Source organism: Fusarium mangiferae, assembly GCF_900044065.1.
Source record: "Fusarium mangiferae strain MRC7560 genome assembly, contig: FMAN_scaffold005, whole genome shotgun sequence".
NCBI lineage: Eukaryota > Fungi > Ascomycota > Sordariomycetes > Hypocreales > Nectriaceae > Fusarium > Fusarium mangiferae.
Window position 1 is genome coordinate 2,166,052 of NW_024573925.1, and position 24,902 is coordinate 2,190,953.

General features: G+C 49.4%; 5 protein-coding genes across 5 annotated transcripts; 1 reads left to right on the forward strand and 4 right to left on the reverse strand.

Moving 5' to 3' along the window:
* Positions 1-2,491: 2,491 nt before the first annotated feature.
* Positions 2,492-3,627, reverse strand: FMAN_07622 (uncharacterized protein; the record flags this gene model as incomplete). The annotated part of the gene is made up of 2 exons (XM_041831267.1): positions 2,492-3,336; positions 3,423-3,627. 2 exons carry the CDS (start codon positions 3,625-3,627, stop codon positions 2,492-2,494), a joined length of 1,050 nt encoding a protein of 349 aa, XP_041681848.1.
* A 315-nt stretch (positions 3,628-3,942) lies between these two features.
* On the reverse strand, positions 3,943-5,739 carry FMAN_07623 (uncharacterized protein; the record flags this gene model as incomplete). The annotated part of the gene is made up of 4 exons (XM_041831268.1): positions 3,943-5,050; positions 5,100-5,204; positions 5,255-5,280; positions 5,326-5,739. 4 exons carry the CDS (start codon positions 5,737-5,739, stop codon positions 3,943-3,945), a joined length of 1,653 nt encoding a protein of 550 aa, XP_041681849.1.
* A 4,222-nt stretch (positions 5,740-9,961) lies between these two features.
* On the reverse strand, positions 9,962-11,439 carry FMAN_07624 (uncharacterized protein; the record flags this gene model as incomplete). Its single annotated transcript, XM_041831269.1, has 4 exons — positions 9,962-10,105; positions 10,157-10,490; positions 10,538-10,888; positions 10,943-11,439. 4 exons carry the CDS (start codon positions 11,437-11,439, stop codon positions 9,962-9,964), a joined length of 1,326 nt encoding a protein of 441 aa, XP_041681850.1.
* A 2,327-nt stretch (positions 11,440-13,766) lies between these two features.
* FMAN_07625 (uncharacterized protein) lies at positions 13,767-14,768 on the forward strand (the record flags this gene model as incomplete). The annotated part of the gene is made up of 4 exons (XM_041831270.1): positions 13,767-14,034; positions 14,251-14,487; positions 14,538-14,615; positions 14,686-14,768. The coding sequence occupies 4 exons, from the start codon at positions 13,767-13,769 to the stop codon at positions 14,766-14,768; spliced, it is 666 nt and encodes a 221-aa protein (XP_041681851.1).
* A 5,194-nt stretch (positions 14,769-19,962) lies between these two features.
* FMAN_07626 (uncharacterized protein) lies at positions 19,963-23,638 on the reverse strand (the record flags this gene model as incomplete). The annotated part of the gene is made up of 5 exons (XM_041831271.1): positions 19,963-20,326; positions 20,379-21,110; positions 21,167-22,639; positions 22,697-22,806; positions 22,856-23,638. 5 exons carry the CDS (start codon positions 23,636-23,638, stop codon positions 19,963-19,965), a joined length of 3,462 nt encoding a protein of 1,153 aa, XP_041681852.1.
* Positions 23,639-24,902: the final 1,264 nt, after the last annotated feature.

Here is a 24,902-nt window from a genome sequence, read left to right on the forward strand (position 1 = left end):
GGTTTCTGACGACTGCCCAGGCCAAGCCACGGCCAAGCCCCGGTATCAAGTGTCAGCGCCGTCTGAGCCGTGAATGTGGGACAAGGAACGCAAGAGGATCCGTCTGTGATCGGTCGGTGGAGTACTATGATGAAAGTATATATTGGCTGATGGTGGGAGGAGAGACACAAGTGAGTTTGTTGATTGTTGACCGCAGAGGCACGTGAGGCAGAATATAAAGAGAGGTAATAGGAGGAGAAGCGATTCAAATTAAACTCAGCTCGGTAATAAAAGAGACGAGACGAGACGAGACGAGACGCTGAATTAAACAAGATGAGGTACGAGAACTCAGGAGTGATCGTGATATTAAATCAAGTATCATCCATGGAGAAAACAACTGGACTTCCCCTGTTTGGCTTGCTTGCTTTTTTTCTTCTCTCTCTCCTCTGCTTCGTCTTCTAATCTCGTCTTATGTCCCGCGAAACAGGTAGAACTCAGGAGTAAGAAGAACGAGAGAGGAAACAAAACAGAAAAGGCCGAAAAAGGGAAATGGCCCTTGTTTTAATGCTATACAGTCGAGAATAAGCTCACTCCTTGTGTTTCTTCTGCTCAGGGCAGCTTTCCATCCTTCCATTCACAATGTCTGCCTTAGTACCTACCTAAAGTACCTCCACTAGGACCCCCCAATAACTCAGGCCTGTCCTGTCCCTTGGCCTCTAGACTCCAGGACTAGGCCACTAGAGCCATCCATGAATAAGCGTTGGGGCGCCTTTTTTGCCGTGCCGATTCCGTGACTGGGGGACACGTATTCGACCATACCGTCTCTCGACCTAGATTAGCAGTCCTGGTGGGGGGGAATAAAACACGAGACTGGATTTTGGTGTAAGCCAGTCTCATGTATTTTTTCCGCCCAAGGGTAGTCAACTAATAAATGGATGAACCCGAATTTGATTGAGCTAATAAAAGGTACCTTGCCTTGAATTGTCGCATCTCGTCTCGTGTTGTTGGTTGAAGCGCAACAGAAGAAAATGCCTCTTACTTACTCCATACTCCGTACATATTGTTGTTTTTAACCTGGCAGAAGGCTACCGTATCTGACTTTACCTTATCCGCTAGGTGTTCTCTATTAGCCTCTTTTCCAGAGCTCCGTAAGTATATACGAGAGAGTTCTACTGGTCAGGGTAGTCTACCTCGCCCTAAGGTTACATATGCCCTCGTGTTAAATTCCTTACATGACATCCAAGTCCTCTCGACTCGGTTCCTTTCAGAATAGGCAATTCGGTCTCGACTCTTGGCTCCAGTATTAATGGTGCCGATTGTCCGTGAACCTGCCAGGTCCGAGTCATCATGTCATGGCTTGGCCTTGATACACTACCTACCTGCTTACCTACTGAGTTATCATGAGAGGCTCCCAATGCTTGGATTGTCGACCAAGATCTAATACTCCGTAACAACTCTGCCACCGACAAAGAGGCATACAGTAGGTTCACACACAGCATACCTTTAGCTAACTCAAGTCTGGGCTCTGGCTTATTATGTATGTCGGAGGCTAAGCCAACAACGGAACATCCACCAATTTATTTCCATCACCGCTCAGATACGGACAATTATTAATCTCTCTTGTTCCTCCGTCACCGCTTCTTTTCTTCTTTTGGTCGTATTGTGTCTATTTCTTTGCATGTGATCAAGGCCATCAATCATACTCCGCTCTTGGCCTCTGCTCCTACGACCGAAATACCTTGCCCTTCTCGATTTGGTCATGTTCTTCGAGCTCCATGATATATATACCTTGAAATAAAGGCGTCCCCTCTACATGCCAGCTGGTAGGCATGTATATCAATTCCCCAACCCAAGGTACTAAGCCAGCCACCTAAACCTCCAGCCAGCACTCAACATTCAATTCCTTTTAGCAATAAGCTGCACAAGTCATCCCGACGTCACTGGGATGACCCTTGTCTCTATTCTAACTATCCCTCAGGGCTGAGATCCTGAGACAACGCCACAAGCCACCAAATCCCTCTCCTCATCCGCCCTCAGCTCAATGTCATGTCCAGCTCCCATCCTACGCTGGAGGATCAATTCTATCAAAATGCATCGATATCTCACATGACGTCGCAGCTACTTTCCTGAAATAGTTCTAAGCCACTCCATCTCCAGTTGGGTCAACGTCTCAGTTGAAGCTATCCTGACGCTTCGCAGGATCGATCATGGTCTCAGTTGATCACCCTACTGAGACAAACTCAACACCTTCCCGCCATTCATATGTCACCTATGGTTGTGGACATGCTTGTAAAAGGTTCAGAACATAAAAGGCATCGTTTCCTTCTACAACCCTACGCTATGATTCCTTCAACCAATGCATGCATCCTTCACTCCCAAATCCACATCTCTTCCGGCCACTCAACTCCTACTTACACACATCTCTCATATCACACCAATGCGGTCAGCTCGAAACAAATATATAAATAAGAGAAGAACAAATAGGGCATAGTCCTTCATGAACGCCAGACTCTCAAACATCTGGGCACGGCCTGGCAGATGCCCCCCTTTCTAGTTGTTTCAAAACGTTCACGGCATCTGCAAAAAGAATGTTTCCTCCGCCCAGACAATCGTTTTCCAACACCTCCTTCACGAGACTTACAACCTTTTGAGCCCCACTGCGGTGATTCTGAGCTTGCAACTCGGACGGCTCCAGATCTGCAACTGTCAATATCCACTGCTTTGGCGCTTTTAGCAAAATTTTGGTATTGTCCTTGTCCTGTTTATCCTCAATACCAAAGGCCCAACAGATCAACGAGCAAACGTAAACACCCCAGTAGTCCGAAATATCTTTCCAATGCACTACTTGTTGCTGGTTGGATTTTCCTCTTCTGTCTTCTCCCTGATCGGATGAAGCTTTGAGGTTAAGGAAGATGCTCAAAGCACGGGCAGCAAAAACAGTGGCGATCGCAGCTGTGCTAGATTTGCACCATTCGCCTAGTAACCTCTGGTGTTCCGCAAAGATATTGAAGTCCGTCACCTTCTTGTTAAAGACCCAGCTCTGCCCAGATACTGATAATAGGCAGTAAAGAGGTGTGTAGTGAAGGGCTAGGTAGGTACTAGCAGCTGCCGAGTCGGGAAATACCCTTAACATAAGCATTCTCTCCGACTCAAAGTTCAGTGCACCATCCATCACGCCAACATGTGCTGGGTTCTGACGGCACGAAATGAATAATGAATATGCTGCAAGCAAGATTGCTGCGTCAAAGGCAGGCAGAGATGTTACATCAGTGGCAGAAAGTTTACTCATGTTGATGCTTGAGATAGTTCTCAGGTCCTTTCTTGCCCGTAGTCGTGTCCATGTTTGAGGATCATGTGCTTCCCAAGATTTTGTCGTTGTTGTTGTGAGTGGAATAGGAAGAGTGTCCGGAGCAGTGTAGTCCAGGCCAATGGCGGAAACGTACGGTCGTTGATGATACCGTGAACTGTGGACATCCAGGAGGAAGCAGGCAGCCAGCAGTCGTCGTTGAGTTTCTGCAGCAACCCAGATCTTCCAAACCGACTGACCTTGGGGCGAGGAGCCAGAAGGAGATTCATGGCGATGATTAAAAACCTATCGGGAGTTGAGCCAGGTATTCGAGGGGGGTATGAGGTCGAAAAGAAAGACATGATGTTTAAATTTTTTCCAATTGAAGAGAAAGATAAATAATGGAAGACGGAAAGAAGAAGAAGAAGAGAACGGAAGAAATAAAGAAATAAAGGGAGGAATAATCAAAAGAAATCACGCGGACTAACCCTGTGGTAAAGTGCAGTGAACCGAGCAGAGGGCTGATGTGAATGTGGCTTTCTACCACGGAACCGAGCGTAATACTCGCAAAGTGCAATAGTTTGCTGTACTGGTATTGACCACTTTTCAGCTTGTGTAAACTAAGTGTATCAGCACCGGTCGATTGTCGACTGCTCCTTTGGCGAGCTCCTGTTCTCTCAACTCACCACTTTTGACTTTTGCCAGGCGTATGCATGAAGCTGAGCTCCCTTCATGCGGTCGTCTGCGTTAGGGATGTATTGTGTCGCTAGAGCAGCCATGGCGCATTGGAGGACCTGTACATGCTCTGTCTCCTCCTCTGGTACATCCTCATAAGTGTACTTATGTATGATGGGGTTTTTGGGGTGGACATGCTTCCAGTAGGTTTCTAAGTATGTCGGAATTGAGTCTCTCGTTGCTGCAGGGAGAGATAGTGGCATCAAATCAGGAGTACTCAATAAGCTGCCATCCGAAGGCCCAGAGCTACATCCCCCCAATCCAAAAACTCCATCCGACGTTGGCAGCGAGGAGACAGCTACTAAAGTCTCAGATTGAGCGACAGCTAATGAGGGGGACATGCTACGAACTGTGGGAATAGGTATCTGATTGGTGGTGCTGAAAGAAGGGCCTTCGGAGTATCCAGGTAATGCAAGATCCATATCGCCAAAGACAGAAGGGTACGCTTGTGGTGGAGTGTCGGTATATGAATACGAGCCAGGGTATGTGTTGCTATCCAGACTGGCAGTGATGTCATTTGCAGTATTTGGGTAAGCTGGAGTCGCGGTCATCCAAGACCCGTTCGTTGTTGGCACGGAGAACTGTGAGCGCCTTGTGTTATCCGGGGGAGTCGAGAATGTGCTTGTAGGAGCTGATGAAGACATTGAGCTTTCAGGCCAGCCTAGATCCGGGGGTGCTTCCTCAGGAATGGATGATATGATAGACATGTCGGACATGTTTCTTGGTTCCGAATAGCTTGCTACAAAACTTTCGTTCGTTGGTAGTGTATGGAGTACATAGTTGTTTGGCCCGATGGGGTAGTTGTCTGAGGAATTGTTCACGGTTGGCGGCGGATTGTAGACCTGGTGAGGAGCAGATGTCGATGCCACTGATGACCATGGACCGACCATATTCGAGCCGCTGTTTGCGGTTACTGCTCGAGGGTGTCTATAGACTTCAGGCATCTTGAGTCCTGGTTCTGGTCCAGAGTCTGCAGAGGGCAAGCTAGGTGTTTTCGGGCTGCCTTGACGGTTATGTTTCAGGTCTTTAACATCTTGACCATCTTGCTCACTACTCTTGTTAGCCTCGAAGCTCTCCGGGTGCCACTCTTCCAACATACTGTCTTTGGACATGACGGTCGAGGAGGTCCTTGCGATGGAAAGTCTTATTACAGTTTTCGACCGGGCAAAATAGATCAGGAGCTGAGTGACTGAGTTGATGACGTCTGTATCCATTGTTAGAAACACCTTTTTAGCTTCGGGGAAGACCACGAACCTTAAGTGCTCTGCCCGAGAGAAGGTCTGTGAAAGTTAGATGTGAAGATGGTGGAGAAAGAAGAAATATACCTTGGGACATTGATTGCATGTGTGAACCGGGACACCTTTCTTCGCCTTACTAATCTTTCTGGTTATAGGAGTCAACTTGACGTGTGTCTCTCCAGTGGCTGCTCCGGCGAAGGGCCTCATGGGAGTGTGAGATGATGGGCCAGGCTGGTAGGAGAATTCGTTGGAGTCGACACTTGCGTTGCTGCGGCGTCGGGTAGTCATGTTGGTATTGGGCTTCGGTGACGATGGGTGACCATCGGTAGAAGATGTCATGGATGAGACAGGAATATCAGACCTGTTGTTACGGGAGGTGGAGGAGGAGGGTGGTGGATGTTTTAATGTAGTAGCATGGCTGTGGGTAGAGGGTGGTCTTGAAGTCAAACCGACGGAACGGGTTCCGGAACTTGAATCGACGTGTTCATCGTCGGTATTCATGATATTCTTGAGACTAGCCATGGCCCAGAGTTGAGAACAAGAGCACAAATCAAAAGAGGCAGTGAGTCCGGAGAAATTGTAGATGGACAAGCCAAACTTAGTAAGACACAGCCCCCAGGGAGGCGTATGAACAAGTCCCGGCAGATGGGACGTTTAGGCTCATGTAAAGAAGGTGGGCGATGAGGGTATAGAACAGCAAGCGGGAGTAATAGTGGGGGAGTTGGTGTAGAATTGAAGCAAAGATCACAGACGGGAAGAGGTAGAGACGGCTAAGGCTGGCAAATAGAGCAAGCCCAGTGTTTAGCAGGGATGCAGATGTGAATATGGGGCTCAGTGCAAGTGAGATATTTACTCTTGGTACAAAGATAGGAACCAGGAGAGGCATTGCTGGGTTAGGCCTGGGCAGGATTATTCGAGAGAGTGTTAGAACATGGATGTATGGGGATGTCGATGTGATTGACCCAAGGTTGAAGACAAACCCTGCGAGCTGAGTATGGGGCGCAGGACAGGGGAGTTGATGCATGGATTGAAACATGGATATGGACAAGATTAGATGCTTTGAAGGAGGTGAGGTGGAGGGGGGAAGCAAGAGATGCACCTGATGCAAGGCACTTGTCTGCCTCTTTGATTACCGCACGTAGTGCTTAAAGCGTCCTCGACACCAAAAGATCGGGACAGTGGGAGTCCATCCCATTGTTTGGTTTGGCTTGTCCATGTGCCACCCTCTCACATCGACCCTTGTCGCATGCTTGCCGCTCCCTGTTCGTAGAGAATGCGACAAGTGGCGGGACGGGGCCGCAAGCGCCATCTAAGCCTTCAAGGAACGGTACCTGATCGAGCAACTAGCGCCCAGGTGTGGTACCGTGCCAAAAAGACACTATTCATCCCCGACCGATCCGATGGCTTGCGGGTGGTAGCTCGCGCTTAGACGTAGTTGGCGCAGACCTATCCAATGCTTTGTGAAGAGAGACAGAATGGCGGCGATGATCAGTAAGAATGGTTGCATTGAGAAAAGGGAATACCGTTGCACATGAAAGAATCCAAAAATACCAGCACGGGAACAGCAGCACAGAGGCGTAGAAATTCGAGCTGGAACTAGGCGAAGCTCGGGCACTAGGGTTAAAATTGATTTTGGAGCTCCAGTTTCACAGGAAGCTAAAGCAATGCATCTGCATCTGTACTGTATCTGGGCGCTGAGACATCGTGGGCACAAGCGTGGGCACAAGCGTGGGCACAAGCGTGGGCATGGTCGGGCGGGTATGGCGTCAAGGCGCCTGTTGGTGGCTGCTCTAGAAGCTAGAACCGATCATGGCTTGATGTCTCCAGAATGACAACAGACATGACATCGCGCATTCGGAATGGGTGTGGTTGTCTGACAGGGATCAGCAACGATGCGTACATGGATGGTAGGAGAGAAAAAAGATCCCATAGAAGAGGCTGTGTCTAGAAAGGTTAAGTGGAAGAAAATGAGCTGGGGAGAGGAGGAAAGGCGGCCGACAGGTACCTCGGGAGGTACTGTAATGTGCCTTCCAGTAGCTCTTGCTTGCATCAGTGACAGGTACCGGCTTACTTGAGAGCCCGGGCTTGGCTTGGCCCAAGGTGCCGACTTGGTAAGCATTCCCATGAGTCTGGTCCCGATATTGCCGATATATCATCTATTGAGTTTGCTGGCACTGCGTTTATATGGTGTTTCTTTAAAACGTTTCTTTTTAGTTACTTCCATCACTTCGATTGTGAAGCAACTCATCCTTGGAAACCCTGGGTCCGTCCAACCTTACAAGTGCTTATCCCAAGGGCATGGCCCGACCAGCCTCATAGGGCCCGCGCCGTTACAACGCTGTCCATTATACATAGGTGGTCCACATGGCTATGTTGGTCGGTATGTTAGGTTTGGTCTAAGCTTTTTAACCGAGCTTTCAATATCACCCGCATTCAAACCGAATCGCATACTGATCTCGATACCGGCATCCCGTTCTCATGGCAGCCGTACTCCGTATGTATTGAAACATTACTTGGAATGTTGGATTCTTTCCCCTGGTAGCGTCAATTCGTATCCCTGTCTGTCGCACAAGGGTGATATTAGCCCAGCCTTGCTGGGCGCTAGGGTAGCCAAACAAAAATCCAGGGCAGACACACCACAGCTCAGCCACTCGATGGCTGATTGGCCAATGTTTCATGATGACCTGAGGTGACCTATTTTTACCTCCTTGGCTGCGCCTGTTGGGCTCTGCACAGACAAAATCTGCTTGTTCAGTGATGCGCTAGCTCAAGCAGAAAGTTAGCAACGTCATGATAATGCTTGTTGTGATCGACAAATTAATTAATCAGAGACAAGGCATTCTTTAATTTACGGATACAGATCGACGAGTCAATTAATTCAACGCCTTGCGGCTCATCGACCCATAAGCTACCTATTGACAGGTCGAACATTAAAATGAATCTGAGTCGGAAACAAACTCTTGTGCTCGTCCCGAGCAAAAGGATATGAAATGCGGGGCCGGACCGTTCCACGTTCCACGCTGTTTCTCCCCGCCTTTTGGCTGGAAATGGAAATAGGAAATAACAACGTCCACGAGACTCCGCGATGCCAGCTGTTCAAGGGTTGTGCTTCTTTCCCAAAATTAGATCGCCACATCTCGTTGTCTACCATATGTCATTCCGCACACTAAGTCCAGTCAGTATAAACGACCTTTTTCGGATTTTGAGGCCAAGACTCTGTAGGATTCGGCCCGCGCGGAGAATATTCCTCAAAAGAAGTCCCCCACAGGACGCGTAGAACTGTTTGTTGCAACCACAGATTCATATCTGGAGGGAAGGGGAAAGCCCCTGGCGCTTGGATCCCGACTATTTTTGTATTTAGAGGCTCTTTTGGACCAATACATTGACAAGAAGAAGCGGCTTTTCCCAATGCAGATCTTGCACGAAATCCACCCTGTTTCTGTCGCCAAGGTCTCGCTAAGATGCTACATGAACTCATCCCGTCACTACGTTGTAGACATGCCTATGTTGACAACTAACTTTTCAGCGCCGATGCATGTCTGGTCTGATTCGCATGTGCTCCTCTACAAGTGGAAGCAGATCTACACATGGGGACACACCCCTTGACTTGGCATCTGTTGCCTGTCACTCACCACATGCCTCCAACTTCCTATACACCGCACTTTGATTTATGAACTACCTAGGTAGGTAGTCGCCCATTTAAGTACTGGCCGAAATCTTCATGACCCTTGTGGGGGTCATCTCCATTCGGACGTTTATCCGCGCACCCTTGATCGTATCATTGACCTATCGCGGCCTAGTACGAGCCATTGACATTTAGGAGCTTGACATTTTCGACATCTCCATTTGCAATCAAGTTTCTCCTGCACATGCCGGGGGACCGCTTTCTACATTGCATTGCAAGGAGTGGAGAGATTCCTGTTGCCTAATGTCGATCGTTTAGGTCGAGGCAGACTCATGCTGACTGTACGATCGACAAACTCTACCAGATATCCCCTCTACCCCTCAAACTCCAATTTACCATCTTTGTCATGATGAAGTGGTCTCATCTGCTGAAACGTTACTTCTGATCATCCAGTGTCGCAGTAATCATCTGACTGAGCTCAATTGTCAGTATAGCCGCCTAGGCGCCTAAGCGCAGGCGCCCCCAGATTGTGGTATTTGAGTGCCTGCGCCATCCGGACAGCTAGATACCCTGAAGAGATTCGGCTCATGATTTGCTCCAAATTTCAGCCTCACCGAGGGGGCCATGCATATTGGCTTAGTGAGCTGTACGACAATAGTTATCATGTCAGCAACGAGGGGCTCGAATAAACTCCCGAACCAAAGGATTGTACCTGCAGAGACGCAGGCCGTAGCAAGGTGGTCCTAAGAATGCGAGAATGTCACAAAAATGAGACTGTCGAAACAAGTGAACTCTTCAATCATACTCGTCGGATTATTTCGCCCAAGTGTCGTACAATCCCGCAAGAATCCGCATTCAATACTGCGCCAACGTTACACCGTAGTCGCAAAAAACATTCGATACATAAAAAACAAGCCAGAACGCCTTGTGTACCGGTCCTGTATTAAAGCGCACAGCCGAATACTGATTAAAATAATAATCCAAAGTCCATTACACACACATCTGTTGTCCCTATCGTGGTGGCCCTGCCTCCTCTTCCTGCTGGACGTTTTTAACCAATCTCCCACATTTGCAATCTGCGTGACCATACAGCTTCATTTATAGCTTCGAAGGAGCAGCTGCAGCTGCGGTTGGAGTGTTTGATGAGTCCTTTGGTGATTTTGCGTGTGTATCACTCTCTTCAGACTCATCGTCGCTGGGGGGTCGGCTACTATCGGTGACATTGCCTCGGCTCTTGGTCATCTAGACGATCATTAGCTTGAGGTGGAAACTGTGGGCATGCCCACTACTCACCCATCCCCGGACACCACCAACAAGACCGAGAGCATAGCCAGTGATGAACTCTTTGGGTGTACCAGAAGCACCTGGGGAACGTAGTGCCTCCGAGCTGCCTGCACTGTTAAATCGGGCAGGGCTCTGAGGACGGCTAGTAGGCCAGAACTGCTTGAGCTCACGACCGAGTTCTTGACCAGTAGTGGTCCAGTTGTTTGTGATATTTTCCCGCAGGTCCTGAACATGTCGCTTGAGATCCAGCTCGTTCTTCTTGAGCCAGCTTACATTGAGCTCCTGGCGGGAAGTACCGCGCTTGAATTGCCGGGCGATGTACTTCTCGTAGTCGCGAACGATTCTGCGAATTGTTAGAATGTTGGATGGCATGGGTGCTCGCCGGCATACCTTGTGATGAGACCAGTTGTGCTGACGCCTTCTGTTCGCTGTGTGACAAGGAACTTGCCAGCAGCCTTGATGGGCTGGTAGATGTCGTCACCCTCGTCCGCGCCGTAAGGAAGATCATCGTGGGCGACATAGTCGAGCTTGTTCTCGTCGAGAAATTCGGGGGTAACAATCCATGGGCAATCCTCGATTACTTCATCGACCCATTTGCAGTGGCGGAGTGTTTCGGCACGCTCAGCGGCAGACATGACAGTCAAACCTTTGCGCTTGTGTGTTTCGTGGTCGCCTGTGACTCCAACGACGAGCGTTGTGTCAGGAAAGGCCTTCTTGGCTTGCTCGAGTTGTCGCATGTGGCTAGAGAGTGGTTAGCAGACGGCTCAGGTTCTAGAAGTCGGTTCTTTGACTTACCCAAGATGGAAGAGATCAAACACTCCATCAGCATATACACGAACAGGTCGGCCAACAGGAGGTGGGTTCGTCTTGTAGCCACCAGCAGGATCTTGGAGCTTGCCAATGGGAGGAGGAGGCATGGCCTCAATTCTTCGCTGCTCCTCTTCGTCAAGCTCCCTCAGAGAAGGCTTGCGACCCTTGCGACCGACTCGCTCAGCAATGTCGATGCTGGCTTCTGTCGTGTCGCTTGGCTCGCCAGGATCCAGAGCATGGTCAGCCGCTGTCTCGAGGACACGATCCGAGCTAGAGCGCTGTCTCTTAGGAATTGGGCCTCCAGCAGCTGATCCTCGGCTGTGAAGTCGCCCCGACTCAGCGGCTGTTGTGTCTCCTTCTTCACCGGAGGCATCACGAGAGGATGTCTGGATGCCATTGTCACCAAGATCAGCGGCTGACTCCGCGCGAAGGGAGTTTCTCTTGCGCTTCCCGCCCTGTGATGAGCTCGATGGCGAAGACATGGCTGATAGATAAGACTGGCACTGACTTGACTGTTGGGGGAAGATGACGTGGCTTCGGAGTCGGGTCGGGTTGTGGGAGAGGATGAGAGAGACCTTAGGAGTAGGGGCCTAGGTAAGTATGGTCTTAATTATGTGCGTGCTGAGGAGCGAGACGGGGAAGCGACCTGGAACTGCTGTAGCAGTTGGTTAGGTTAGTAAGGTAGTTTATTAACCTGGAGAAAAACGGTTACTGCTACCGAAGCAGTTCCACGTTGACGCGCAAAAAACCGGGTCTTGAATTGGGTCTGGACTTTCTCCAAAGCTGATTGGGTTTGGGGCACAATATTCCCTGTAAAAATCTGGGGTTCCAAAACTTGGCTCGCCTTACACCAGCACTTTATATGCGAGACTCTGAGGATACCGTCATCGGAGGCGATATATGATGATGATTGATAAGGTAAAGAGCAGAAACAAGAAACAAGGCATGATGCATTGATCAAGGCTGGGACAGAGGGATAAGCTGATGTCTATAGATAAGCCATGGACTGCTTTATTCCTCTCGAGTTCCCCTATAGCTCTGGATGTAACGAACGACACTGTCTAATTAAAAAAGTGGCCCGGCTTTCTCGTGTCAAAAAAGGAGTGTAATCTCAAAACTTAATAGCGCAGCTAGGTACCATCGCAATGACACCTTAGATGAGACAGGCAACTGCTCTCGTGACAATGCTTGTTCACTTGTAATTGCGCTCAACATGAATTTTGTGCATCTTAATAACTGTTTTTTGAGCCGAATCGTCGTGTCAAATGTCGATTTCCCAAACGCGATGTGGATTGTGGCGTCATTGCTGTCACCCCTTTAGCTGATCTACATGAAAAGGGGAAGAAGCTTGTGGAAGAGCTTCCAATGGTCACATGATGACGCACGTGAGTGTCACTCAATGCATCAGATAGGTACCTAGGTACCTAGGTAACTCAGGTAGGTACTCGCATCGACACCTTGACTGGTATTCATCCAAGGTTCCTCATGTTTGCCCAAAGAATTTACAAAAGCTTGGCCAATGGCCCAAATCAGTCAAGCTTCTCTACAGACTACTTAGACATTGCTCTTCGACTCAAGTAGTCTTAGAGCTATCAATGCAACATGCGTTTCAAGGAAATCCTCATCAGGGACATCTTCATCAATCTGAAACCATTCATTCTATTCAAGCAAAAGCAAGGTCAATATCATCGGACAACCTGCTGGGGCTACCGTGTGGCAATCACTCCCTTGCCTTTTCGGACCAAGAACCCCAACCTAAAAAAAGTTCATTGTTTGATACTCAGCCTTCATTGGTGGTTAACAAATACCCTAGTCATTAGCACCAAGGCATATCTGGACCTACCCCCAAAAACAAGAATCAACCTGGCCTTGCTACTCCATACTTCCCATAACAATGCAGATCTTGAACAAATATTGGCTTTTTGACTTCTAGTCATGAGTACCACCGCAAACTTCCCCTGCCCGACATCACGGGATGCCGCCTTACTCTCCCTGTTTCAAATGAAACCATTTGCACTTGGCTCTTATCTGGCTTCTATGGCTTCTATGGCTTCTATGGGTTTTCCATAGTTGAACAGATGGCCTTCTTCTCTGTTCTGTCCGTTTTAAATCAACCAGGAGGTCAATCACAGCTGTCAAACCTGGACAAGTCCGCCATTCCAACCAACTCGGCTATCAGACCCTCCGAATAAGCTTAGGCTAGGCCTTAACTTAGATGGCGAGAAGTGTATAACCTGAATACCTTAAGCTTCCCCTTGTCAAAGCTTCAGTGACAAACTGGCAGCGGTTTGTCTGTCATTAAATGCCCCTTACCCAGGATTGACTGGCCTGCGGTTGGAGGTTCGGGACGGTGTCATTGCATGACAGAAATCCTTTACAAGGAGTCAGGCATGGACAAACAACATGTAGCCCAGCAAAATATTCCTTGCTACTCTCTTTCATCCTTGGCAGTCCCGGGCAGGCCCGTAAAACCACTTTCTTTAACATCTGCCACTGTATTCTCGTTCAAGTGATCACTCGTTTAATCATTACCGACATTCGAAAAGTTGCGCTTCTCACCATTGTCGCTCTACAGTTCTACAGCCAGTGTGGTGGCGGTGCTTACACCAGAGACACCAAATGTCCCTCCGGTTCCACATGCGTCGAAGCCAGCAAGTGGCACAGCCAATGTATTCCCGATGCCAAAGCTGGCCCCTCTTCTAAGGCTGCTGTCGGGAAGTCCGATGTTGATCTCCCCAGCTTCGAGTTCCCCAGCTTGAGGCTCCTGGTAGCGGCAGCGGCAATCAAAACGGTGGCGGGAACGATCAGTATGCTTGCTTCTCTTCCTTCCATTGTCTCAGCGCCAGCGAAGGAGGCTGGCGAGTCCAGCAAGAAGCCTGTTGAGACCTCCATCATTGACCCCGTAGGTAATCCAACTGAAGCTCCTGTCGCTACTCTTGATGCAAGCTCTGGATCTGGTTCAGGAGCTTCAGGCATCACACGAGCCATGCCAGCATCCAGCGGTGCCAGTGCTGCTGCTACCGCCATCCCTGTTTCTGGTGAATTCGATGGGGAAATGGCATACTATGATCATTCCCGTGAGTTTGGTCTTCTCAGCTTCACCTCTTCTTACTAACATTCTTCAGCGGCCGTATGCTAGGATCAGGTGGAGACCAGCGAGGCTGATGCCATGTCTATTCTCGAGAATGGTGCTACTCTCCGCAATGTTATTATTGGACCTGGTCAAACTGAGGGCCTTGACTGTAAGGGAGCTTGCACTCTTGAAAACTTCTGATTTAGAGACGTTTGTTAAGATGCCATCACTCTAAAGCAAAAGTCCGGCACCTCCACCATCTGTGGAGGAGGTGCTTTTGACGCCGCCGATAAGGTTGTTCAGTTTAACGGCCGCGGCACTTACGAGATCTCCGACTTTCAAGTCGAAGATTATGGCAAGCTTGTGCGATCTTGTGGTAACTGCAAGGATAACTACGGTCCCCGGAATGTTGTTACTGACAACGTTGCTGCTGTCAATGGCGGTGTTCTCTGCGGTAGTAAGTCACATCGGAGACATCATTCCAGCTCGTGACTAACAATTTCTTAGTCAATACTAATTATGGCGACCCTGGCACCACCTCCAACGCTTGCCAGGACTCAGGCAAGAACTGCGACCTTTTCGATAGTAACTCAGACAGCTGTGAACCCTCTAAACTTTCCAGTGGCCCCGATATAACTTCTCTGATACTTGCTAGGTTGTGTTCTCAATATGGGAAGACCTCAATGGGACTTGATGGACGTCAATCTTATGATATCGTATCGTTGCGGATTGCAGTGAATCGAGTTTCCAAAGCCGATCAAGACACATCCATATCTTTGCCTAAAGCAAGTGGGATCCAGCAAAATTGTCGTTGAATCTAGACCAATTGCACTCACAGTGCGTTTAGTTGATCGTAGTGCGCATATCTTCCTGTGAAGGCAATATTCAGTTCGAGACAGCCCGATCAGTGCTAGCGATTCAACTCCAAGACATACTCGACTTGACGTGGCGTTGTTGTCACTGAAAGGGGTCCATCTACTAGGGGCCAACTTTTGTTTTTAGGCAACTCTCTGTTTATTTGTTTATCATCTCTATCTCTCCCATCTTTTCTTTCTCCATTTCGTCCTCGCTTCCTCATCCGACCACCGTGTCACTCCTGGGCCTTGCGCCCGGAGGACTACGCCCCTCAGAAACTTTTTTTTCTTTCGGCCTCTATCAAGAGATCCTGGCGAGTAATCTACAGATCGACGTTGTTCCTCTCATCTTGCAGTTCTTTTGCCTGACTGAGCAAACCTGAGCAACCCAGCACGAGTTAGAGATCTCATCCGGGTCGAAAGAACACAAAAGGACGGGGTCTTTTGGATTTTGTTGATGAACGAATCTACTTCCGTGCTCTCAAAACGATCACATATGATCCGAGATCCCTCCTGAAATCCTTCTGCACTATGGGCGTATTCTACATGTAGAAACGGCCAAAGAACTGTGCCTTGATATAGGGCAGCCTTTTCTTGAACTGCAACCATCAAAAGACTTCAACGGCTTGACTGCGTTCCCGTCTTGTCACCCGGTCTTCAGCGATTTCATGAAGGATGTTCAGATCAATGAAGCACAAGAGGCAATTGACCCTGTTGCAGAATTCGCTTTCGAAGATTCCTTCAAATCTGCCACCAACATCAAAAGCCGCGAACAAGTCCCTTCTTAGCTTCAGAAGCATCGGCAGAGACAAATGCATTCGCGTATGGAGGAGGATGTTGCTTCATTTGCTGCTAGCCCTACCAATTTGGTTGGCAAAAGCTTCAAACGCGGAACCATCATCGTCAACTCCTATCCAAAGCAAAAGATATGACGTGTCTGGCCTTGTTGAGCCCAAAAGCTTGGCGACCCAAAAAGCCTAGTCCAATCTGAAGGATATTCTAGCCCCTAGCAACCGAAGTACGGTAAATTCGAGAATACCAAAAGCGTCCTCGACGTGTACCAATAGACCCTGAAGTTTCAGTCTTATAGATTTGCTAGGTCTTATGCTGCAGTGAGGCCAGAGGTTTGCTTGTCCCTATGGTAAGACTATGGCTCAAGGAAGGAAACCAAATTACAGCGACTCAGACGAAGGTCAGTTATGATGTTTCCTTGAAATAATTCTGTTGCTAAGATGTCTAGGGACCATTCTTGATATCAACGATCTAGAGACACCTCTGTGAAATCTCTCGGACGCTTACTTATTCGCCCAACATCGCCATCGCTGGTCAGGGTATCGCCAAGGTACTGACAGCTACCCAACTCCCCAACTCCCCAGCAAGGCTAGCGAATCTTCGAGTTGCTTGCCTTTCTCCATCAACACAGAAGGTTTGAGTGATGGCTTGAAGCTGATATAAGACCATCAACTTCTGGCCTGATGCACGAATACTGTTTTACCCAGATGCCTGACAACGAAATGCTCTCCATTCAATCGATGCCATTGAAAGTGTGCTGTTCATTAATCTAACATCCGATGGCAGAATATTCATTTGTTTCAAGAGAGTGACGATGAGGTTTTGCTTTACGTAGGGTCGCCAAAGACTCTCGTCCTTCAGATTTCTGCCCAGATGGAAGCACGGTTTCCCAAGACTTATTATCAACAAGCTAACAAACAGATATAGGCAATTTATACAAGACAAAAACTTATTAACAATTCCGCTCAGTGCTAGATTAGGGTAATTACATCTTACATGCTGCAAATAATATTACTAGCCCCAGGCAAAGCTATTAGGTGCCGTCCCTGGTCGCATCAAGTGAAACGGATCACCTTCAATTAAGTCCACGGCATTAGTCAGATTAAGGGTGGTTTTATATAGTAACAGCTCCTACTGCTTGCGCCTTATCCTATTATTGCTCTCTCGGCCACAGTCAGATATCTCCACAAGCTTAAGGATTGCTTAACCATATTACCGGCATAGAAGGCGTACAACGTGGACATGATCGTTCATAAGGCCTGTTGTTCAAATCTTCGCAAGCTTAGGTGTGAGCCTCATAAGAATTTATCTTTCAGAGCGTCTCAGTGCGGTGGTTGGACCGGGGTGACAGTATCAGCCCTAACTTCAGGTCGGTGCATCTAGTGCTTGCACTCGAGGATCGGTACGTTTATTAATCCTACGAGTGTGCGAACCTTCTAATGCCATACAGGAGTGTTTCTCTGTTAGATGATATGAATCTGGAGGCTCGGGACCGGCCTCACATCGTGAAAGGTTTAGACCGACGACTCATTGTACAACTGTTTCCCCTCTGTCTTATGAGCTCCACGTGCACAACGATTTTCTAGCACTTGTCTCCTATTACGACCGCTTTGAATGAAACAAAATATCAATGCTTGGGAAAGCTTTGATCCAGAAGCACCCTTTGGGCTTTTAGTTTCGCTGAGACCAAGACTTGTTCGGCTGATTTCAATAGCCATGTGCGCAGTTCGCAATGACAAAGAGGGTTGACTTCCAGGGAATGTCGTCTTCAATCATGTCTCCCAAGACTGGGTTCACGAAAACATCATATACTCACGCCTGGCAGACTTAAAAGGACAATTCCCAATATCAACCAATCTAATTCCATGTCTCCTCATGCTTCTTATTGCGACCAATGAATCCGAGTTGCATTCAACGCAGTTGATGCTTTGTTAGCACAAAGCCGGATATACCTAGGAGGGGGACCAGACGATGACTTGTCAGTCTAACATCATCTGCATTTCTCGACCGAGTAACTGAGGTGGCAAAATATCTTGTCGTGAAAGAGAGCAGCAGTGAAACATTTCAGGCAATGTAAGTCGCCTGTTTCTTGCCGGAAAATCAGTGTTTGCGTGACACTTGATACTTCGTGGCGTTTACTCCTATGATCTTTCTAAGGACATTGTCGTTAGTCAGGAGGGTATTTCTATGCTGATGCCAAGTCACATTTCAACCGTATTCCCGTACGGCAAAACTCGGCCCTTGGTGCCAGAGCAGCCCGGACATCTTCTAATACCTCCCTTCGCCGAATTCCAGTTTTTGCCTGAGCAGCCCTAGTCCCTTGAAGCCAGGAGACGTTATCTGTCTTCAAAGGCTATCTGCAACTTGACATCAAACATCGCCTTTCGGATAAACCAGATCCAGACTGACCACTGACCAAGATATCTGAAGAGCGCTGTACCCCCGGGCACACGATGACCATTTGCGGCTCTGTCTAGCTCTACCAACAACTGCAGTCAAGAGCAAGAATAAGGTCGCTGATAGCTGGGATGACGACAGCCAAGAACTGTCGGAGTCAGAGGGCCTCGGGTCATATATAGCCAGCATACTTGAGGCTCAGGAGTTGGGCTTGAACAACAAGGATTGGTTGACTGGTCTTGTAGCAGTACGTATCCAGTGAATGTCGCTCAATTCCATTTAGCCTCGGGGCAGAGACGAACGTCTTTGCAAGAGCTTCACGCTCAGTGTGAATTATGATTGACCGCCTAGATATGGCACTATGTAGTGGGCTCACCGGTCCATGTAGTAAGACTTTCATACCTAAGTACTGTGGCCCTCTTGAGGCTCCCAGCCAATGCTTATCCTCCTCATGCTTCCTCGTGTTTTGACCCCCCTACAGTAAATCTTTGTGACGTGTAAGAATAATTGCTTTTTTTTTCCCATGGCAAAAGCCACGATCCCTGCATTGTCCACAAGTGGAGGGGAAACCTGAGTCGCCTGAATGACTCGTTTGAGACACAAAAACTCAGATGGTGCTGAGAGAAATGCCTTGGTTCACTACTAGAGGTTCAACTGAGTCAAAACTATCATCCTTTTTCCGCCTTCGCGGTGAGTCTGCCCCTCCCCCTTTTTCCCCCCTCACATTTTAGACGTTCTGGAAACATGCACGGAATCACCGAAACAGAAACGCCCTGACCTTCTAGAAGACTTTTCTTTTGGCGGGGGGTGTTCAACTAAGGTATACCTAGTAGGTAACCCTAGACCTAACGTAGACCCCCGGTACGCACCCGAAGGTCTGTACCACCTCCATTGGGTGCAGAAACAGTGCTTCCCCCACGCATCTCCCTCCCGTATGCAATCAGGGGCAGGCGATTTGTTTTGTTGTATCGAGATGCTGCACGTAATGAGTGGGATGCAGCAGGGGAACAAGGATAAAGTACGAGGGCCTCAATGGCGTCATTGGTCTTCACAGTCGCTCAACACTTCTTGTTGTGTTCAACCAACCCAGTAAAGATGAACAAAGTCATAATATTGTATAGATTTTTGTATATAATTCAACTCCCCTTTGGGAGGCAATGCTTCTAAACATCCAGAAAGAAAAAAAAACGATTGTGAGCATGCACGTGTTTTCCCCCTTTCCTTTCGATCCAATATGTACTGCAGTATGCTCAACAACCGTGGGTGGTATCTCCTCCAAATCCCTCCATGTAAAACAAGGAAATTGAGATCCATGATTTTGTGTTCAAAAACAGCATTAACAAAAATCATTTGCCATATGAAACAGCCATGCAATGCAAATCTTGTAATGTTCAAAAATACAAACGACAGGGAAGCCTCTCTATAAGCAGAAACCAATAAATGACCGGCCAAACCAATAAACATCCGTCGACGTATATACAACAGGATTTGTGTTCGAGATTGGGGTTTGCACCCCAAGGAGGTGTTCTTTTTGTTGTACACTGCTAGTGATACAGTGCACTGGGGCGAGTCGAGAGAGGGCGTTGGATAAGCTAGAACCGATCCAAAACACCCGTGCTTGGCGTGGCGATGCGCCAATGTTTCTTCTCGGTCGCCATGGAAAAAGGCGCAATCCATGCACCTGGGGGTATAGTCGCTCTATCCTTCGAGCCCATTTCGTTTGACTGAGCGTCTAATAACTACCTGCCAAAACAATGGCACTCCTTCGTGGTCTCTTATGGCGCGTATGAATCAGTCCCCAAACGCCATGTAATCATGATGATTATAAATGATAATGAAAGTCATCAATATAGGTTTCCCAATCACGGCGGCAAATGTCGTCGACTCTATCACTGCCCGTGTGATGAGTTCATCTGCAAATGATGGGGCATAGATCGTGGGTGTCCTTGATCGCCCATCTGATGTGGCATCTGAGGCGGCGCGGCCATAGGAACAGGTCTTGGAGTATGGTAGCCAGGTGCGCTTGTGCCGCTCGAGAAGCTCGAGTTGGTCCTCGGATCGTAGCTGAAAAGATCTCTCTGCAGACCTTCAAGGATGTGCATGTCAGTTCGAAGTGCGCTCGTTGCCGTTGCCGACTGTCGCAAAAACTGGATCGTCTTGTGGAACAGTGTTCGAAGTAGTTCCTCATCTACATAGGTATGAAGGATTGGGTCACGGAATGCAGCTGATAGAATCAACAGGTTACCCCATTGGCTAGAGCGTGGTGGTTAGTTTGAGGCGCATCAGTCCAAGACGAAAGACTTACGCGTGAGCTGTGCCGAAAATATTGGTGATGATCGGCCTCCTATCTCCCAGACCGTGGAAAGCACGGGTGCTTTCAATGAGCGCTTTGATACCCTTCTTAGCYAACKCAACKACTTGAGGATCGATATCGCCATGCGTTCTAGCCTTGGGATGAATAACAGGYGCTGTGATGTCCTGTCGGAATTCGGAGCTGACGCTGGGAAAGTTGGGGCTCGATGCATGGTTCTTGATTGAGTGCGAGAACTGTAGAATCTGTCGGATGAAKGGGCGATAAGTGATCACCTGAGCTCCCCAGTACTTTGCCCGCAGTCTTGCTGCCAGAATATCATCTGCAGGAGGATCATCCTCTCTGAATGCAAAGCTAGGGGCAACCCAATGCATGCCCGAGACAGCGTCAGACACGACGCCGACATTGCGGAACTTATCTTTGCCAGGTTTGGCCGGATCTTCAGGGGCGTAAAACATTCGGTGGATGCTGTTGAGGTGGGTACGCAAGTATAGCTGACCTGGGTAACTATCCAAGATGCGCTGGTTGAAACCTTCCAAGAGACTCATGTTAGGGTGCGGCATGTCATCCTCATATGAGAGCAGTCCTGATGGGGGAAGTTGCATCTCTGCAATGAGATCACTCTCGAGCTGCAGACAAGTCCAGAACGTGAGAGCAAGCTGGTTATACTTGGTTTCCTGGATGAACTCGCTGTTACGCTTGATTCGCCGCATTTTATCTAGGCTCCTGCAATATAGTTAGCCACTCCTGATCTGTGTTTTACCAAAACTCATAGCACTTACGGTCTCATGATGACTTGTAGCTTGTGGCTGGCCCTGTGGATGAAAGCAAAACTCTCCATCGGCCTGCCCAGCTGGCCATGATACAGCCCGGCGAAGATGTTGGCGTACACATTTTTCATATTGTTGTACGCCCCAGTGTGGTTGCCAAGGATATCCGTGGCGTATGCAAAGTACTCCAGGCCAGGAATTACCTCGTAGTTCTTCTTCAAACTGTAGCCAGAGCGGAAAGCACCTGTGCCATGGATAGAGGATCGACGACTATGGATGTTCCGGTCTTGCTCTTTAGGTGATGGCAAACCTGATGAATGGGAATGAGATGAGTACCCTGGCGGAGAGCCTTGATTGGGCGATGGCGGAATGGCTCCATTGCGGAGGGCAGGGCTTCCGTGGGGAAGAGGCTCTGTAGGATGGACGACATCCGGCACGTTATCGCGGTGAAGGCAAACTTTACCCAAAGCCAGAACCGTGAGAACTAGAGCGGTATGGATGGACCGATCTGGTCGACCGATACGTTGTGGCGCCGGTGTGGGTGGCTCGGAGCCATCTGGTCCTGGCGATCGTTTCCTCTTTGAGCCTGCAGCTTCTGGTGTCGAAGAGCCTCCTCCAACGGCGAAGGTGGGCTTCGATGTTTGTGGCTTTGCTGAACGTGGCTGTGATGCAGGAAGGTTATCCAGAAAGTGCCTAACCCAGTAGTCCAGCAGTTTTGGTTGAATGATAGGGTGCATGTTGAGAATGTTTTCCTTAAAACTTTCGACGTACGCCCACACTTTCGGCTCGGAGAAATCAGGATTGCCATCAACCAGAACACCTCCCTTGTATTCCACTTGGTCTGGAGGGCTTAGTCCACCGAGCTGGCCCCAATCAGCCGCGGGCGAAGGAGATGCCATATCGGATGAATCATCGGCCATATCCAAGTTGCCATGGTCGGTAGGTTCTCTAACATGTCGCGAAGGGTGGGAGTCTTCGCCCCGACCATAAACTATCAGAACACCTCGGTTTTGTTCTTGGCTGATGGGATATTCGCTAATGTATCGCACACCTTCGCGCTCAACGTGATGTTTCGTAAGCTCCCGGATGGAAGGCCATTCCAAGAGCAGGCCTGCCAAAGTCGTATGATTGATAGGAATCGCGGGCTCACCAGGGGGGACGGGCGGGCCTGGCTCTACCTCCATCTCATCCTCGGCCATCATACGCAATGGCATAGGCTCTGAAGATGGGTGATCGCGATGGGCGTCATTATAGTACGGGTCCACAGAAGCGCCATTGGCAACGTAAGGCGATGCTGGGGCACGTTTGTACTCGTCCTCCACCGAAGACTCTGTCTTGAGAGCTGATGTCGCAAGATGCTTGGGCAAGAGGGATTCCATTTTGATCAATCTCTGATCAAATCGCCCCAGGTGTGTCATGATCGAGTTAAGCGACGTCTGAACAGAGCCAAGGCCCTCTAGAATGTCGGCTTGAGCTTTGTCCGTCCTGTCAATGATTCTTAGTTTTTCGCTATCAAGCTGATGTGGACCTTTCAAAACCTACGCCTTGGGCACCGGGTCACGGTATTTGCATTCCACGCCTTTTTCCTTGCAGGTTTTACATGGCTTCGTCTCGTCGCACTTGGCCTTCAGCTGCCGGCAGCTATCGCACGCCTATATCCAATTAGAACTTGCGCGCTTCCATATCACAAGCGGCTCGTACCTGAGAAGCTCTCGTGTTCTTCTTCTTAGCTGGGACGGATGATGAATAAACACTATAGAATGGTTCGTGAGGGGTTGAAGGATAACCTCCATGTTGCTCGTAGGGCGTCTGATGGGGCACTGGAGTGGGCGGCGGGAAGCTGGGCGCACGGTAGCCACCCGGTGTTGGGGGCATAGAAGGCGCGCCTTCGTAATTCATGTGTCGCGGTGGGTTGTCTGGGTATGCGCCTGGAGGCGGTGGTGGTGGCAGTGAGGTCGGCGGAAGATGTGGTGTTGACGACATCCCCTCGGGCGCATGGCCCGTCGAGTTGGGTCGGCGTTGATCCTCGGCTGGGTCTCGTTTTATGGGAGGATCTCTTGGACCGTAAGGCGGGTATGGGTGATGCGCTGGATGCGCCGGCGACGGAGGTGGATGTGGGTGCTGCTGCTGAGGGTGCTGCTGTGGTGGTGGGTGTTGGTGCTGCTGTTGCTGTCGATGGTAGTCTTGAACGGGAGGATAGGGCTCTGGCTCATGATGGCGACGATCGGTGTCGTGAAGCGGTTGCGCAGGCGCAGCGTGAGAAGGTGTCGGCGGAGCTGAGGAATGCTCGATGGGTCGAGGAGGGTAATGTTGATACGGGCTCGGAGGAGGATGAGGAGGATGATGTAGAGCGCCGGGCGGAGGCGGAGGCGGTGGTGGAAGTTGATGAGCGTGAGGATGTGGTAGTGATACTCCTTGTTGAGGTGTGCCGACTGGCCACGAAGAGAGGCGTGGACGTTTACTATCTGGAGGTGCTGGATCCATGCTTGAGTACTATATATGTATGGAAGTACTTGCACACATAATCAGGAACAAGGCGAAGAGAAAAGCAGGGACCACGTAGAGGCGGTGGCCATGGATAGGTACAATACAATAGTAGGTAGAATGGGATAGGATAATGGCAGAAGCGAAACAAAAGACGACCCGGGGAGTGAGGTGAAGCTTCCAGCTGCTCTGGAAGCTGGAGGGGCGGATGATAATTGGGCCCTTCAGCAATAGAGGTAGAGGTTGAGAGGCATGGGGGTGGGTGTGTCTGAAACGACTGGGTACAATTACATGTACGTGTACGAAGTACTGCACTGTATGTACCGTACCTGGAGGTGAAAGGTGAAGTTTGGAGAGGTTCAGGTAGGTAGGCAGGCAGGCAGGTATCCGTAGAGAAAGAGATGGGATGCCGAGTAGACTCTTCCAGCCAGCCAGCCCGAGCCCCAGTGACGCGGTGCGGTAGGATCAGCAGTTGGGCAGAGACGAGATGGGGATTCGACAAGCTCTCTCTCGCTCGGTACCTGGGAGATGGACAACGGTGGGGGGCACAGACACAGCGGCGGTAGCGAAAGGACTTTCGAAGGATGGTTGGGATGGCGAAAAAAAGGGACGCGCTCGAGACTGAGAACTGGAGATTGAGGGAAGAAAGGCGCAAATTTGGCGAGCGAACGGATCGATTCTCGGGCAGGTATGATGTCGACTCCAAGTCGAGCGCAATTCTGGGACCGACAGCCTCAAGGCACAAAAGACGGTCTGCCGGGGGTGGGCGGGCCTGGCACAGGCAGTTTTGGAGCCAATTGACGAACCGACCCTGCCGAGTTGACAGTCGGAGGAGGCTAAACAAGGCCAGGGGGTTAAGGAACCTTGATGCTTGGCTGTGACTGGGGGGGATGATGTCGGCGAAGACTCTTCTTTTTCTTTGGCGGACCCCTGCTACCCGTTTTTCTCTTCACCCCTGCACTTAAGCGACTACCTACCTAGAGAACAGAGCAGATTTTCCAGCAAGACGGAAGTAACTGTACCAGTACCTGGAACCGCGAGTTCTGCGTTGCTGGGTGCTACAGTACAGGGAAAAGACTGACGTCGGTCGCTACCCGCTGGCTTGGTTCGGGCTTGGGCTGGTTGGTTTGGTTTGGTTTCTAGTATGTTGTTGTCCTCGCTGCTAGACAGGCCCTCCCTCTCTCCTCTAATAAAGGGACCCTTTTTCTTTGGCTGAGCGAATATTGAAGTACAAGTCCTTCGGTTGGAGACTACCGCATATGGT